We start from the raw sequence: 16,041 nt of genomic DNA, 5'->3' as shown, positions 1-16,041 counted from the left end.
AACCTTGTTATCCCTTAGTCGCCTCTTACGACACCCACGGGAAGAGAGGGGGTGGCTAAATTCTTTAGTGCCGTAGCCACACAGCACACTATAAGTCTAAAGACAGTGAAAGTAAAGGTAGCATTATTAATACTTGTTGTAGGCATATTTAAATAATTATCTTTGGAACGAATTCTGTAAGAAAGTGATTGTCAGCTCCGATACGTGACTGGAGCTTACTCCTTAACAATGATTACCGTAATATTAAAAAAGAAGTAAGAGAGCGAGATAGGTGATGTTACTTATTCACACGATTTCCCTTCCCATACATTTTCATATCACGCCTTAAATTGTTTTTTTAAAGAGTAAACTTAAAAAAAAATCGTAAATAACAACCGATCAATAAAATAAATTAACCCAAAAAAAAAAACAGAAAAATAACTTGTGTTTATATATTTCGTGCAAAAGAGTTCATTCTTACGTAACTGTTATTTAGGTCAAGTTGTGGAAGTTAAAAGGGGTGTACATAGATGTAATTTTCTACGAACTTTATTACAAAGCATAAATTAAATAACTCTCAATAACACAAGGCAGTAGTGTTGGGATCGCGGTTTAATTTTGTTGGCTTCAGTTCATACAAAAACAAGATATACCTTACAGAAATAATTGCGTGATAAAAACAGACTGATCATGCGTATTATTTTATTAATAATGAAATAATAATAATAATTTATTTTTCATCACAGTCATGTCGATACAATGAAACCTTATCTTATTAATGATATAACTACAATACAAAGTTTAACAACACGATTAGCGAAGGACTGGTGCTCAAAAAAGGTATAAAATAATACAAAAACTTTTGAAACAAAATATAGGAAAACTTTATTTACTAAAAATAAGACACGATGCAATCTCTAATATTCACAGAGAAGAGAAAGATAGTCAGTGTTGCAAGGCGCAAAATAAAAATAATATTCAACACTTAGTCAGTCAGTCAGTCAGCTCAGCCTATTGCAGTCCACTGCTGGATATTGGTCTAAAAATTCAACACTTATTTCGAATAATTCTGAGACTTCTGAGACTTCTGGTACATCGTATGTACCAGATTACATTTCTGGTTTAATTGGTCCTAGGAAAACGTAAACAAAGTTCTCCTGTTGCACAACATTTGAAATTTTGTCATCATTACGCTTATGATGATATGATATTATAAAACAAAGTCGCTTCCCTTATCTGATTCCAGAGAAAAGTTTATGTGCATAATATAGTAGATTATTAGAGGAATACTGATAGTTTTAGAGGTTTCTAATGTGATGTCGTAAATAAACATATTGTTTTACGCATATATAATATATTGTATTTATTTTATTTTATATTTATTTTATTTTATATTTATTTTATTTTATATTTATTTTATATTTTATATTTAGTATCAGCATTGCACCTGTGCAAAGCCGGGGCGAGTTGCATGAGTTAACATGAGAGTTAACATGTTATTTTTTTATACGTTATTATTTTACCTTTAAACGTTTTACTGTGTCATAAAATAGACTAAAAATAGTTTTCGTCGTCTCCACATAAAAAAGGTTCTTAAAAGGGTTATGTCTAAGAATTTCCTTTTTTGCCTTCGCAAAATGCCTTCTATTTTTTGTTTCTAAAAAGGTTAAGTCTTTGTGGAGGTTCTTATACTATAGCTAAGATATAATGAAAGCCATGCCATACAGCTTAAGTTATATCCATGATTACTTTTATCTCTGTTCGGTAAAAGATAAGAATAAATTACTATATTCTAAGTATATTTTTGCAAAGAATTTTGTTGTAATTTATGAAAAAATATTGATTGGGTAGAGGTAGATTACTGTTAAATGTTTCAGGGGCTAGACGAAATCGACCAGCCCAAATAAACTTAAAATAATATAATATATAGGACGGCGCGTTGATGCAATAGTCGCAGTAATAGGCTATATCCGCACGTGACATATATTTGTAGTCATCACACAAATACCTGTCATGGTCTGGACATTTGTGATTGTATGTTCCCGAATCCTAGACACATGATTCATATTGTACTAAGTGTATTGAGTGTGAAGCATTTTTTTATTTCTTAATAATACGTGTTTAAATTTATACTATAATAATAATTATTATTTTATTTATTTATTATTATTGTACACCAACAATACAAGATGTAGAAAGGCGATCTTATCGCTAAATAGCCGTTTCTTCTTTATTATTATTATTCTTTGTTTATCCAAACTTGCAGTTAATAAAAAAAAGTAAATCACTAAAATTAATATTACCATTAATGGGAAATGTTATCCCCTTTGCCTTGAGTTTAACAAATCTGTAGAAATAAATTCTGATTATGTAATAAACGATTTAATAATAACTTGACGACGCGTTGGCGCAACGGTCACAGCACTGACTGTTGCGCTGGCTGTGCGGGTTCGATCTCTGCTCACGACAGACATTCGTATTGGTCATATAGATGTTTGTCGTGGTCTGGGCGTTTGTGCTTGTGTATTGTCTGTGTGTCTGGACCCCCGACTTAGGAGGAAATCCTACTGAGGGCCGTTGAGTGTGAAGCGTTAAAATATTTTAAATAAACGAGTTCATACCAAGACATGGGAAAATGTTAGTTTGACATTGTCGATATTTTAATCCAGTTGCATCGGCTGTGGTCGCTTTTATACATATTAAATCAATTATATAAATTCTTTACCATTATACGATTTGACGTTAGCAATAGACCAACAAAGTTTATAATAATACTAGCTGTGCCCGCGACTTCATCCACGTGTACTTTAACAAAAAAGTTATTGTTCAGTTCGCAGAGTTATAAATTAAATATATTTCTAAAATAAAAGTAGCCTAAGCTACTCCTTATTACATCAGCTATCGGCCAGTGAAAGTCCCGTCAAAATCGGTCTAGCCTTTTCAGAGATTAGCCGGAACAAACAGACAGACAGATAGACAAAAATTGTAAAAAATGTTATTTTGGTATATGTACCGTGTATACATACATACCTATGTATTTAGTAAAAAGCCGTTATATTAATATTACAAACAGACACTCCAAATTTTATTTATATGTATAGATATGTGTGTATGTGTTTATATGTATAGATAGGTGATATGTGTACGTTACTTAGTGTCCAAGAGTCTTGATGGATTATGATGTATGGTGTCTGTAGATTCATCGTAATTGTATGAGCGATGAAAATTTCATTTTATTTACAAATATGGTTTTATTGTAACTCTCATTTTCCTTTTGTATATTACTTTCATTTCAAGTATCTATTTTAAAAGTTTTAAACATTGTAACATTGTTATAATTATATGAAGCTTTAAATGTTATTGTGAGTAAATATGTGTTCTATGAGAATTTGAAAGATAAAGAACAAAAATTAATTAAAAAAAAAAAAACATACAAGTTGAGACATAAAACAATCCATATAGAAATCCAATTTATAGTATACTGGATTTGTATAAAATCCGTAATTTAATCTTTTGTCTACATTATTTAGATAAATTGACGTGCTATGTGATTGAATATATCGTAATTTATCTACATAATCGACAATAAAATAACATAATACTCTTTCTTGAAGTCGGTTTAAAATAAATAGAATTGATATTTAATGGAAAACAGCGATATTAATCAGTTTTATAAATTTTCACATACCGCTGAATGCATCTGCAGCGGTACGGGAAACTCGGGTAAAGGCGAGAGGCCAGATACTGAGAACGAGGTCAGAGATAAATTGAACACTTTTTAAAAATATATTCGAACTTGACTGTTGATATATTTATATCTATTGCTACAAATATTTTCTGATATTATCAGTATATCTAAATAAAAATAAATCGCCAAATTTTAGGTAGGCGTATTCCAAAAATTAATTAATGTAAATTCCAAACGACTTACTCAGGGCTCATATATTAATTATTTTTAATCGACTTCAAAAAAGAAGGATGTCCTCAATTCGACTGTATTTATTTATGTGTGATACTACGATTATTTCGACTACCTACGTTGATGATATTCTTATTTTATTAACCGACTTCCAAAAAAGGAGGAGGTTCTCAATTCGACTGTATTTTTTTTTATGTATGTTACATCAGAACTTTTGACCGTGTGGACCGATTTCGACAAATGTTTTTTTAATCGAAAGGTGGTGTGTGCCAATTGGTCCCATTTAAATTTATTTGAGATCTAACAACTACTTTTCGAGTTATATCTAATAATGCGTTTTTACTTGACGCTTTTTTCGTCGACCTACGTTGTATTATACCGCATAACTTTTTACTGGGTGTACCGATTTTGATAATTATTTTTTTGTTGGAAAGGAGATAACCCTAGTTTAGTACCATGATAAGAAAACCAGGATCTGATGATGAAATCCCAGAGAAATCGAGGGAAACTCTTGAAAATCGGCAACAACTTTTTACTGGGTGTACCGATTTTGATAATTTTTAATTTAATCGAAAGCTGATGTTTGTCATGTGGTCACGTATAAATTTTATTGAGATCTGATCACTACTTTTTGAGTAATCTTTGATAACGCATAGTTACTTGACTAATTTTTCGTCGATCTACGTTGTATTACTCGTCGATGTAATTGAAGTCGGTTTTTATCAATGTGATTTATTGTCGATTTTTTTTTGTTTGATAACAAACACAGTTATGCTTCTGAATATCGCAGCTTTCAATTGTGAAAAGAATTATTAAAACCAAGACAGAAATTTATGAGATTATAATAAATTAATGCTTCAGCCTGTAATATCCCACTGCTGGGTATAGGCCTCTTTTCCCATCTAGGAGAAAGGTCAGAGCTTAATCCACCACGCTGCTTCAATGCTGGTTGGCGGATATATTCTCTATTATGAGTTGCGATCGCTATCAGGTTTACATGATAACAATCGGAACCGGCGGCTTAAAGTACTCTCCGAAGCACTGGAGACCCACAAAGACTGCCCAAATACTCAGACCACGGCAAACATCTGTATGGCTAATACAAATGTTTGTCATGTGCGGGGATCGAAATCGCAACCGCCAGAGCAACAGCCACAAATCAGTGCTGTGAGTTGTGACCGTTGCGCCAACGCGGCAGCCAAAGCGTATAATAAAGTAAATATTCTTTCTGTACTATATATAGAACACAAATATCTCTTTTATACCAAATTTGCAAGGCTGAACCCATTTCGTGTCCCAACTCGCACATAACGAATTCCATTGGAGTTCTACAGTTCACAATCAAAGACGGACCTTTTTATATCAAGTGAACATCGCTTTGTACATATTTGTTGAAGAAATATTAACCTTGCTACTCTGATGTTGCGTTTTATTTAGTGAAATAAGCTGCCGCTAAAGATACATCTGAATGATGGTTATGAAATTATTGATTATTTAAATTAATGCAACAATGCTGCTTTTTATTCGTTGATAGTAATTTTCATAAAAATAGATTCAAACAATATCTTCAAATACCACAAATATTTATAAAGTAATTTTTTTTAAAAAAAAAACCAGAAATGAAAATTTATTTTGTTGCTCCAAAATTGAACACTTTTATTGTGTTTATGATATATTTATTTGAAAAATGTATTTCACTCTATATCTTCAAATTCCAAATTCAAAAAAATGCTATTTCTTGTTCCAGATATGCACAACGAGAGTAATGACAAATAATTACACATAATTTGACACTCGAGTGACAAAAGAAACCAAAATGGCGGAAGCTGAGGGAGGAGCGAGTGAGCAGGATGATGTTTCATTCTTACGAACGGTAAGTTTTTAGTTAGAACCCTATACATTATGTACTCATATTCTAAATACAAAAAACAACTTGTTTCGTTTAAGAGCTGTTCAATTTCGATCATATCGTTTAGACACTAGAGACAGTAGAGTTCACTTTCTATTTTCAAAAGAATGGACCGTTCAATTTTGAACATGCCGTATTTGTAATTTAAGTTTCCACTTCAAAACATATAATTTTTTAAATATAGAAATAGGGTTTTATTCAGTTAGTTTTGAGAGTAGCTGGGAGCCGGTGTATGGAAGCTCGAACCGATCGCTTTAGTGATCGAAGAGAAGGTAGATACCTAATTTTCACATATTGTGAGGAATTCATAGATAAGTTCGAAATTTTAAAATAAACTATATCAACTTGTTGATTTTTTAAATAAGTTCCTGTAAGAAACAAAACCCCCTTCAAGTTAGAATACTTCATTTGACCCGTTAATAATAACTAATAAATAAAAACGCATAAACATTTCTAATGTTTATTTCATAAAGTTTATAATTTAATAAAGAATAATATATAAGAAATAAATAAAGATTTATTAAAGCTTAGAGCGCTTTTACGTACACATGTACGTAAATGCAATGTAACGTATGTACCCCTGTGGAAAAATTCCGATATAAAATGTTAAGTTCCAATGGGGATCCTGATAGATCTATCTGGATCGAAAAATGGCCGGATAATAATTGTATTTTAACGTATCAAATTTTATTAAAGTATTTGGAATCCCTGTTTCAAACAGACAATAGTTTACAATAACTTCCCATCAATCATCGTTTTTTATTTGGATCTATCTGGAACTCTTAGCAGAAACATAATATATTGAAATAAGTACATAATTTTTTTTTTTCAAGATGTCACTCACTCGTTTGATCCCTTAATGTTAGGTCGTTACGTTCGTGCCGTCGAAAAAATTTCAGTCGGAATCCGAGAAGCGTCTAAAGTAGACGAGAAATGTAGAAAATATTGCGAACAATTTAAAAAAAGTATGCGTAAAAAATAATAATTAAAAAAAAACAAAAAACCCGCCTGCGTGAAGAACAACTAATAGAAAATCAACTGAAAAAGCTGGAACAAGATAAAAATTCAATATGCACACAAAGTCAGCGAAATAAATAGAAACAATATCAAACATTTTGTACTGTACATTTAAAATATATTAATACGGTAGTCCTTCGAAACTTTATGCAACGTCGTACATAACATGCAGTTGCCGCACCACCTGTTACAAATATACGCAAAGGCTCTTCCATATCCACATTTTGAAGTAATTTATTTGCAACTTTGTTAAAAAGTTGTCTCTGTTGAATGTTCAGCGATGTTACAACAGCTTGGTACTGATCGTCTGACATTACGATGTCAGATGGCGCCTCCTCAAAATCATCAATATGAATGTCTGCAGCAATTACTTGTTCTATGGGGTCAATAATTTCGTTGCCATAGGTGTTCTGACAAATAGACTCTGCAGCCATATTTTCTGCTACTACTCGACTTATAGCATTTTGAATCTCAATCTCCCATGAAACAAATGATTCCACATCAGTCCCTTCTTGCAGTGGTCGTAAAAGATTTCGTTTTGTGTAGAATGCATCTTTGGCAGAATCAAAACCATCCAGTAATTCACTTTCAGCACGAAAGGGAATATGTACAACAAGCAGAGAATAGTAATAAGCTTCCGGGTTTGAGGCTAGCGTGAAGTAGCGAGTACGTAAAATGGCTGGGCGTTTCCTTTTTTTCATCCGACCTGCATTGTCAAGCAACGTAATGTACTGATGTTGGTCATTATTATCTTGTTGATCTTCATAAGCATCCATATCTTGTTCGTCGTCATCGATGTAATTTGGCTGCTTAGTTACCACGTCGTACCAAATGGCAAATTCTCCTAAACTAAGATTTTCTAGATCACGAGGCCGGCAAACATATCTATCAAATATATTTTTAAATGGTTCTGATGATACACTATCAATTCTGAGCATACGGTATCTCTCTTCTGGAGTACAAGAATTTACAAAAACAGATTTCCGAGAACTATCTCGCAGCTTAAGATGGCATAAACGGAACGCGCATTCACACGCAGAAACTTCACGGTGAGTTAAAATGGCATTTTGTATTGCAAAAACCTGTTTACCAACATCACCACCTTGTTCTCGTACTCGTTTAATAGCCTCTCTTATTGATCGTGTAATTTCTGCAGGCTCCGATTTCGAAATGTACTTAGATATATAAATAGCTATACCTAGAGCCGAACCGCATGGTTGGATATCTATGTTAGCAGACCACATCTTCAATATTTCGTTGTTCGTGTTGTATGGATTAATCATAGTCTCGTTATCTTTTCTTTTCAATATGTAAAATTTTCCTCTATTTCTGATAGTTTGATCTTCATCTAAAATTTTAGTCACAATTGATACCGGTCTTGGAAAAGCAAATCTACATATCTTATCCCTCTTAAAACAAGTGTGAGTATGTTTGTGCGTTTGCAATTTTATGACCAAATCGTGCATTTCTTTGTCATATTCTGGATCTGGAACGTTACAGGTGACTACTTGGTCTAGTAGTTCTAAGCCTTGTGGACTATCAAAGGCAGGCATTTGCTCGCACCACACAACCATATGTACGTGAGGGCTTCCACGTAACTGAAACTCAACACGCCACCAAAAGTCTACAACACATTTTCCAAGCAACGGATTTTCTTTCTGCTTGAGCCGTTTGAATAAAGCATTTATGCGGATCATAAACTGCCTTGATAGAGTAACTGGATACTGTTCCACCAAATGTAATTTTTCAGAAAAAGTGAGCTCTTCTACGGAAGCATTAGGGCGACCATCAGCAACTAAGAGGGCTTTCAAAATATCAGGCCAATTTAAATCATTGCACGATAATGTTAAATACCAGTGTGGTGGCCCTAAATTTTTAACCATTGCCAGAAGGTCTGTATATGCTTTGTGCCAATAAGATGAAGTACCGCGAATATTGCGCATCATCAAATGTACATTTTGCACTACATCGTTTGGTTGTGCTCCATTCTGGCGTAGTTTTGCACAAACTGACACATTTTGTTGAGCTTTACAAAGTTCAACTATTGATAGAGCATAAAATAAGTATTCATTATTTTGAAATCTTTTTTGATTGCTCATTATTCTCGTTTGATAATAATCAAGTGGTGTGATAGAAAGTGTTCTATCTTCTTTTAAGCCATTCTTTCCTTCTGGGAATAACTTCACCCATGCAAGTTCTTCAGCTCTTTTCTCCCTGAAGATACTTATAGGTGGTGCAGTTTTTCGCTTTAAGTTATGAATAGGAATTGTTTCGTCTTCTACGTTTTCATCACATAACACTTCACTTAAAGCTGGTACAGTGGAATCTATGGGCATAAGAAATGTATTGACCACTTGACCATCGTGAATATGCCCAACGAATTCAGTTTCTTCAACAGTTGAATTGGGTACATTTTTATTAACCAATTCCATGGATACATCTCTTGCCAAAGTTGGTTTGACAGCAGTAATAGAATATTGCAAGTTTCGTTGTTTACGTACTCCTAAAACTATGATGAGATGGTAGCACAAATTCTCATTATTATTAAATTTCATGACCATAGCTTTTCCATTTGTACCAGCACAATGGCTTTTAGGGCCACGGGCATGAGAATCAAATAAATAGTATTCGCCGTGTAAGTGCATTACAGCAACAGATACCTGAGTTTCACATGTAACAATTCCCTTATTGTAAATTAAAAAAAAGTTTTCTAATCCTGCAATCAATCCATTGAAATAACCTTCTATTATTTCATTGGGTGCTCTAGCATTGATAATACCAATAACTACATCAGGTTGTATTTCTAAATTTAACTCAGACGAACCAACGCAAATTAAGTGCAACAACTCTTCAGTATTCAAGTATTGTGGTTCATTAGACAAACTTGATAAACACTGAATAAAATATGTATTTCCAGCTAAAAGAACACGATCTACATCAGATGTATTCCATTGTGAAACAGACTGTACTTCAGAGTAAGCAATAGCCGTAGCAGCCATGGCTGTGCATTGACGTCCACTCGAACTCCCAAATCTTTCATTACCTTGATGAAATGTCCCACGCAAAATAGTCTTATTGTCATCTATCTGTTTGAAATGAGTTTGTGGAGTCTGGATGACGTCAATGTTCCTCTGAGCTTGTGATATTGTTATAGCTTGTAATATACTTTGATGCAATTCTTCATGAGTAATATCAAAATTAATTTGAACGTTTCTGTACAAATGATTATTTTGAACTAGCCACGTAAGCGCTTTTTTAATTTTTTCTGTATCTACCCTGTACTTTTTATTGCCAGTTATATTTTCAAGATTTTCGGTCAAAATCGCAATGCCCATATTTGCCCCACATAAAGGAAGCTGTTCCGCTACCTCTTCAACTTGTTGAGCAAACAGTATGGCTTGTCCTTTGAAACTCTGTTGACCATAGCGACCACCTAGACGTAAAACTTTGATAAATGGTTTTATTCGCGAAACCAATCTTAATTCGATTTCAGAAAGACATTCAAGTTGCTCTGGGATAGGAGAAACCGTCATATTGTTCCAAAATGCATTTGAAGGGCACTGATTCTTTGCTATTTTACTTGCACATCTGTAACAACAAGTTATACGTTGAGGCACATCAGAAGGTAGTATTGTTAAACTAGCGCTAACATTGATACTACGACATTGTTTTGGATATAGTAATTTCGTGCAAACATAGCATGGTACCGCAGCTATTTGCGAAATTTCCTCCTCAAATTCATTATACAGTTGTCTTCGGGCACGAGATCTATTCCTCATGACAGACAGTCTATATTTACGAGAAACAGAAGACAACTGAGTGTAAGTTTGAGAAACTTGGTTCAGTCTAGCTGATCGAGAAGTAGGAGATTCGTTTTTTTGACGGTGAGAAATATATTCTCTCATAGACTCTAGTCTGACTGTCCGAGACGACGGAGATTCATTTTCTCGACTGTGAGACATGTATCCTCTCATAGACTCTAGTCTGACTGTCCGAGACGACGGAGATTCATTTTCTCGACTGTGAGAAATGGATTCTCTCATAGACTCTAGTCTGACTGTCCGAGACGACGGAGATTCATTTTCTCGACTGTGAGAAATGGATTCTCTCATAGACTCTAGTCTGACTGTCCGAGACGACTGAGACTCATTTTCTCGACTGTGAGACATGTATCCTCTCATAGACTCTAGTCTGACTGTCCGAGACGACGGGGATTCATTTTCTCGACTGTGAGAAATGTATTCTCTCATAGACTCTAGTCTAGCTTTACGAGACGAAGGAGATTCGTTTTCCCGACTTTGAGAAATATACTCTCTCTCAGACTGTAGCCTTTGCTCTCTTTCAGTCCGAGTTTTCTTCCCTTGCCTGAATGCTTTGCGGGCGTTATTTTCTTTCGACACATGTTTTTTTTCGTTTTGAGAAAGCTGACTGTATACTAGCTTCATTCTCTCTTTCATTTTATTAAGACGTATTTTACGTGACCGAGGAGATTCTGTTTTAGTCTTTTCTTTATCAGCCTTAGCTCGTTTTGTTTTCCGAGATAAAGGCATCTCGGTAATATAAGTTCGAATTTACAAAACCAATTAACAACAACAAACAAAAAGAAGTTAGTTGTGGGAAGTAAAAATATATTATACAAATAAAAACTTAAGACAAAATTTACGTAAATATTTTAAAAGATTGTATGTACATCAATGTGTGCAATATTCTACTACTAAAAATTTACGAATTATTATAGAAACCTTAACGTTATTTCTAAATCTTAATATAAACAAATTAAATAAAACGTAGAAAACTATAAACACCTAACAAAAAATGTAATATACACCAAACATACCTTAATCGCTATTATTAACTTCGTTTACTTATAAAACGAAACAAAATCTCAGTTATTTTTAACGTTGAACGTAGAAAAACCAAAAACAGCTAACAAAAAAGTGTAGTATTTATTGGTTAACTTAATAATAAGATACAAAACCTAACCTAGACAAATTTAAACCTTAAAGTAACGCTAGGTACCCTATACCTGTACTATAAATATAAGAAAATGTGTAAAGGCACAAATTAATTCTTCTTGTTTATTAAAGAAACGTAATCGCTAATTATTTATTATTGTTTATTAATTGCAAATAGTAATTAATTTATAAGACAAAAATATTTACAATTGGATTAAATTGTGTGAGAAATTAAGCACAAAACAATATGTATTATGGCATTTAGGGAGAAAGAATGAAATCTTAATTATATAATTACTTAGATAATAATAAATTGCTGATATGGCTAGGTTTATATTTATTTAATAAAATGTTTTAATGTGTCTGTGTCTCTATAAAACTAAATCTTAGAAATTGGAAAATAAAAAACCGTTTCCAAGAAAATGGTACGAATCTTATGGTTTATGCAACAAACAAAGTATAATATTATTTTGCTTTGCAAGCGCAGACAGGAAAATTCAATTATAAAAATTTGAGCTGCGCTGCAATAAGCAATTGCTTCCCTGCGTTACCGTTATCGTGTTTAATTATGTACACAATGAACGGTAATTAAATTAGAACGAAGTTAAGTATGTAAATATGTAGTAAGTAACTAAGTAATCTGTAGTATAATATATTACTATTATCATCAATTCATCATTTGATCATTGTCATCAAAGAACATAATCTCAGCTACGTATTATTAATATTTTTACATTAACTGTAACGCGGTGTACGCGGCCGTAAGTGAAACTTATAAGTAAATCGGTTGCAAAAAAACTATAGCGCGATGTAAAATACAATCAGCGCCATCTAGTCGCAGAAAGTTAATTTAAAATTATTATTGTGACAAAATTATAAATTAATAGTTATATTAGTTTCAATATAATGAAATTATTATTAAAATTATTTGTTTGTATTTTGTATTATGTATTTGTTATTGATTTTATTAATGTAATTGTAAATTGGTGTGACATTTATTAATTTTTATTTGTAATTATAATTGTATGTTTTTTTTAACTATTGTATTTTATTAGAAAGGCTACACTCCGAAGTTGATCGTCGCCTAGGAGGCGAGTTTGGCATGGCATAGGCGTGGGAAAGAGCAAAGTCCACAGTTTTTAAACTTTAATATTGTATTTCTTTATTAGTATTACGGTAATAAAAATCATGTTATACCTTTTTAAAATCCTTGTATTGTGCCCTTCAATTTGATACCCATATTGTAGTATTCGAGAAATAAAATTTTTTTTTCATTAACTACAATGGCTTCGCGCAGCCGCCATGTTTGACTTTTTTTAATTTCACCTATCTAAGAACACTTGGGCAGCTAAGACGAACTTAACGATACCTCAATTATGTAAATCCGTTCAGTGGTTCTGGAAATATGAGGTAGTAAAGAATATTACATACAAACATACATACATACATACAAGATACGCGCGAAAAACATAACCCTTCCTTGGCAGTCGGGTAAAAAACGAAGCCTTTTCGCTTAAAGTTACGTTTGAACGTTGAATTCTGAACTGTAGTATAACCAGCCATTTTAAGTTTTGGTCAATGAAATGGTTTTCATTTTCTATTTTGAAAAACACAAATTTTCATTCTAATTTTAATTTTTACTGATAAGTTATTTCATAATATTATTTGAAGAAAATATACAAAAGTCAATGATGACAAGATGCAAACTGCATTATCGAGTTTTGCTCATTAACTATCAATAAGTCAACCCTCGTGACAATCCGTCCTCGTGTAATTTAGTAACTAAAAATGACCTTTATCCTTTAAATAAGACCAATAATTCTTTCACGCTAGAAAAATTGTTCTTTATTATTTATTAACGACCAAATCTAAATAAAGTATACTAGCCCGAATAATAACATCTACGATATTTATTCAGCCTGTAACACTGGTAGGCCCCTCTTTATCCAAGTAGAAGTGTCGGAGCTTAATCCACCACGCTGCTCGAATGTGGGATGGCGGATATATTCCCTACTAAGTGTAACGATTGCTATCTACCGTGACCGACAGCTTAACGTGCTCTCCGAGCCACGGTGGGGAGACCCACAAGGACAAACTGGAAATAAATATTTGTGCAAATCAAAGATACATTTCGAGCAAAAAATCGAAACTGTGATCAGCAATCGGTATTTAAGTGCCTACACAGCACACGCACCACTACACCAGAGCGATCGTTAAACTATCCCTACTAGTCTAAGTAGTAATATCTATATTAAACAAGGCAAAATTCTCTTTTGTAAATTTTTAGTGGACTACTTTTTAATGTACTACCTACATTTATTTTCTAAAGGCGAAGCTAAGTCGAGGGCAAGTAATAATTACAGGCTATAAGGCGATGCATATAATAGCATTTCTTTACGAAATTGAAAGCATAAAACATTACTAATGCCTAGTTTTTAGGATATTATTTTGTATAAAAAACACACACAACACACTTTAAGCACGAGGTACAATGTAATCAGTTTTATTTTTTATTTTATTTTTTTTCGTTTAGATGCTTACAGTAGGCGCCAATAAGTAATAATAAAAAAATTAAAACCAAGTATAACATAAGAGAAAACGAAAGATAATCTGATTATAAAAAATGAAATCATATTTTTAATACAAAATACCAAATGTAATAAACACGCAAACAAATACCATTCAGGGGCATAAAAACGTAAATACAGTGCTTGAATGATTTTTATTTTCATAATTCATCTTTAATAATAAGGTAAAGAAGCAAAAGTTGCTATTTATAATGCCTACGTTTTTAAACAAAAATTAAAACTAGGCGAGAAATAATAATAATTGCCCTTGATACTGGTCATCTCAGATTAATAAACAAAAGGTTATTAATCTGAGCTGGTCATCATAATAAATATTCAAAGTGTAATGTCGAAGAGGCAATGGAAATCACAGATTATATAAAATCAAATGAATTAAAAATATATATCACAAGACAATATAAATTCACATGATACTTTAGTTCAATTTTCAAAATATTTACAGATTGGTAAAATAAATTATTATAATAATAAAAATAAGTGTATTTTAAAAATTAGTTAATTATTTAAAGAAAATATATTTAAGGCATAGATAAAGTAAAAAATATAGATAACGCACCTAGAACAGAAAAGTGAAGCCACTTTTTTAAAGATGTGTGAGTGAGTGAAGTGTTGACACTTTTTAAAAAAAGTCCCTAAAATTTTTATTAAACAATTAATTTAATATAGGTAAAATGGGTATGTGGAAATAAAAACCTGTTTATAGTTTTAAATATATTTACTCCTTTTTTCGATTCAAATTGTTACATAAATCTATTGTAGCCGTGTTTTGATTTATTTAATTATATAAATCTGTGTCAATGAAAACTTGCGTTTTTAAGTAATTGATGATACCTCTGAGGGGCAAGTTCCTGCTTTAAAGACGTCTAACTCTTTGCTGTAATAAATTTATTTTATTTTTGCATTTTTTTTTAATTAAGTTCCTGTTTTTTTAATTTATTTCTTAGTTTATGTTTTCTAGGTGTATCAAAGATTGAATCTTGGTTAAGGCTCGATTTAGACTTATCCGGTAGGTCCTAGAACAAAAAATATAACATTAAAATACGTAGTAGTAAGTAGCAGTATGTACTTGATGGTACTCTGCGAAGTTCACGTTTGTACTGTACATGTCAACTTTATCAAAATGGTTTGAACAAACCAACTAGATGAGGGTGGCTGTCGTTGTAGTTCATTTCGGGTCAGTCGTAAAGCAGCTACCCATTCATCTCCTATTAAAATATTCGTTGGAAACCTAAAACCATTATATTTAGTAGTAAAATATGACTAGTTAATTCACAAATTTAAACAGAAACAAACGAGTTAAAAATTCATATTTAACTTGACTTCAATTTAGGAAAATCATAAAAATCACACGTTAAAAAAAAACAATAATGATGTCCACTTTCTACTTAATTATTTTTCTATGATTGCCTACAATTTATTTACCCGCATTTTGGGCTAATGGAAATAAAAATTACTGGTAACACTCCCTCGGTACGTCATTTCGGGACATCGAAATTATAAGTTCCGAATAACCTCAATATTATTTTGGAATAACAAGAAATATAAAGTTTTGTATGTACTTACGTGTGAAACGATATTTCTTCAGACTTTTTATTCACTTTGGTATTGTTTTTGCACCATTTAATTACTTATGAACGGCATTTTGAAGGCAAAGTTACTGTACGAAGCCCCGTG

The 16,041-nt window shown here is 32.4% G+C and overlaps 1 protein-coding gene across 1 annotated transcript in view; it reads left to right on the top strand.

Moving 5' to 3' along the window:
- Positions 1-16,041, top strand: part of LOC123667650 (ryanodine receptor) — a 178,661-nt gene that overhangs the window by 22,044 nt on the left and 140,576 nt on the right. The window contains exon 2 of the mRNA XM_045601509.1: positions 5,646-5,771. Within this exon, the coding sequence (XP_045457465.1) occupies positions 5,715-5,771 (57 nt within the window). The 5' untranslated portion in view covers positions 5,646-5,714. The remainder of the gene's footprint in view (positions 1-5,645; positions 5,772-16,041) is intronic.

The sequence above is a fragment of the Melitaea cinxia genome, chromosome 28 (genome assembly GCF_905220565.1).
Source record: "Melitaea cinxia chromosome 28, ilMelCinx1.1, whole genome shotgun sequence".
NCBI lineage: Eukaryota > Metazoa > Arthropoda > Insecta > Lepidoptera > Nymphalidae > Melitaea > Melitaea cinxia.
The sequence above is the reverse complement of the archived record's forward strand: the minus strand, read 5'-3'. Positions and strand labels throughout refer to the sequence as shown.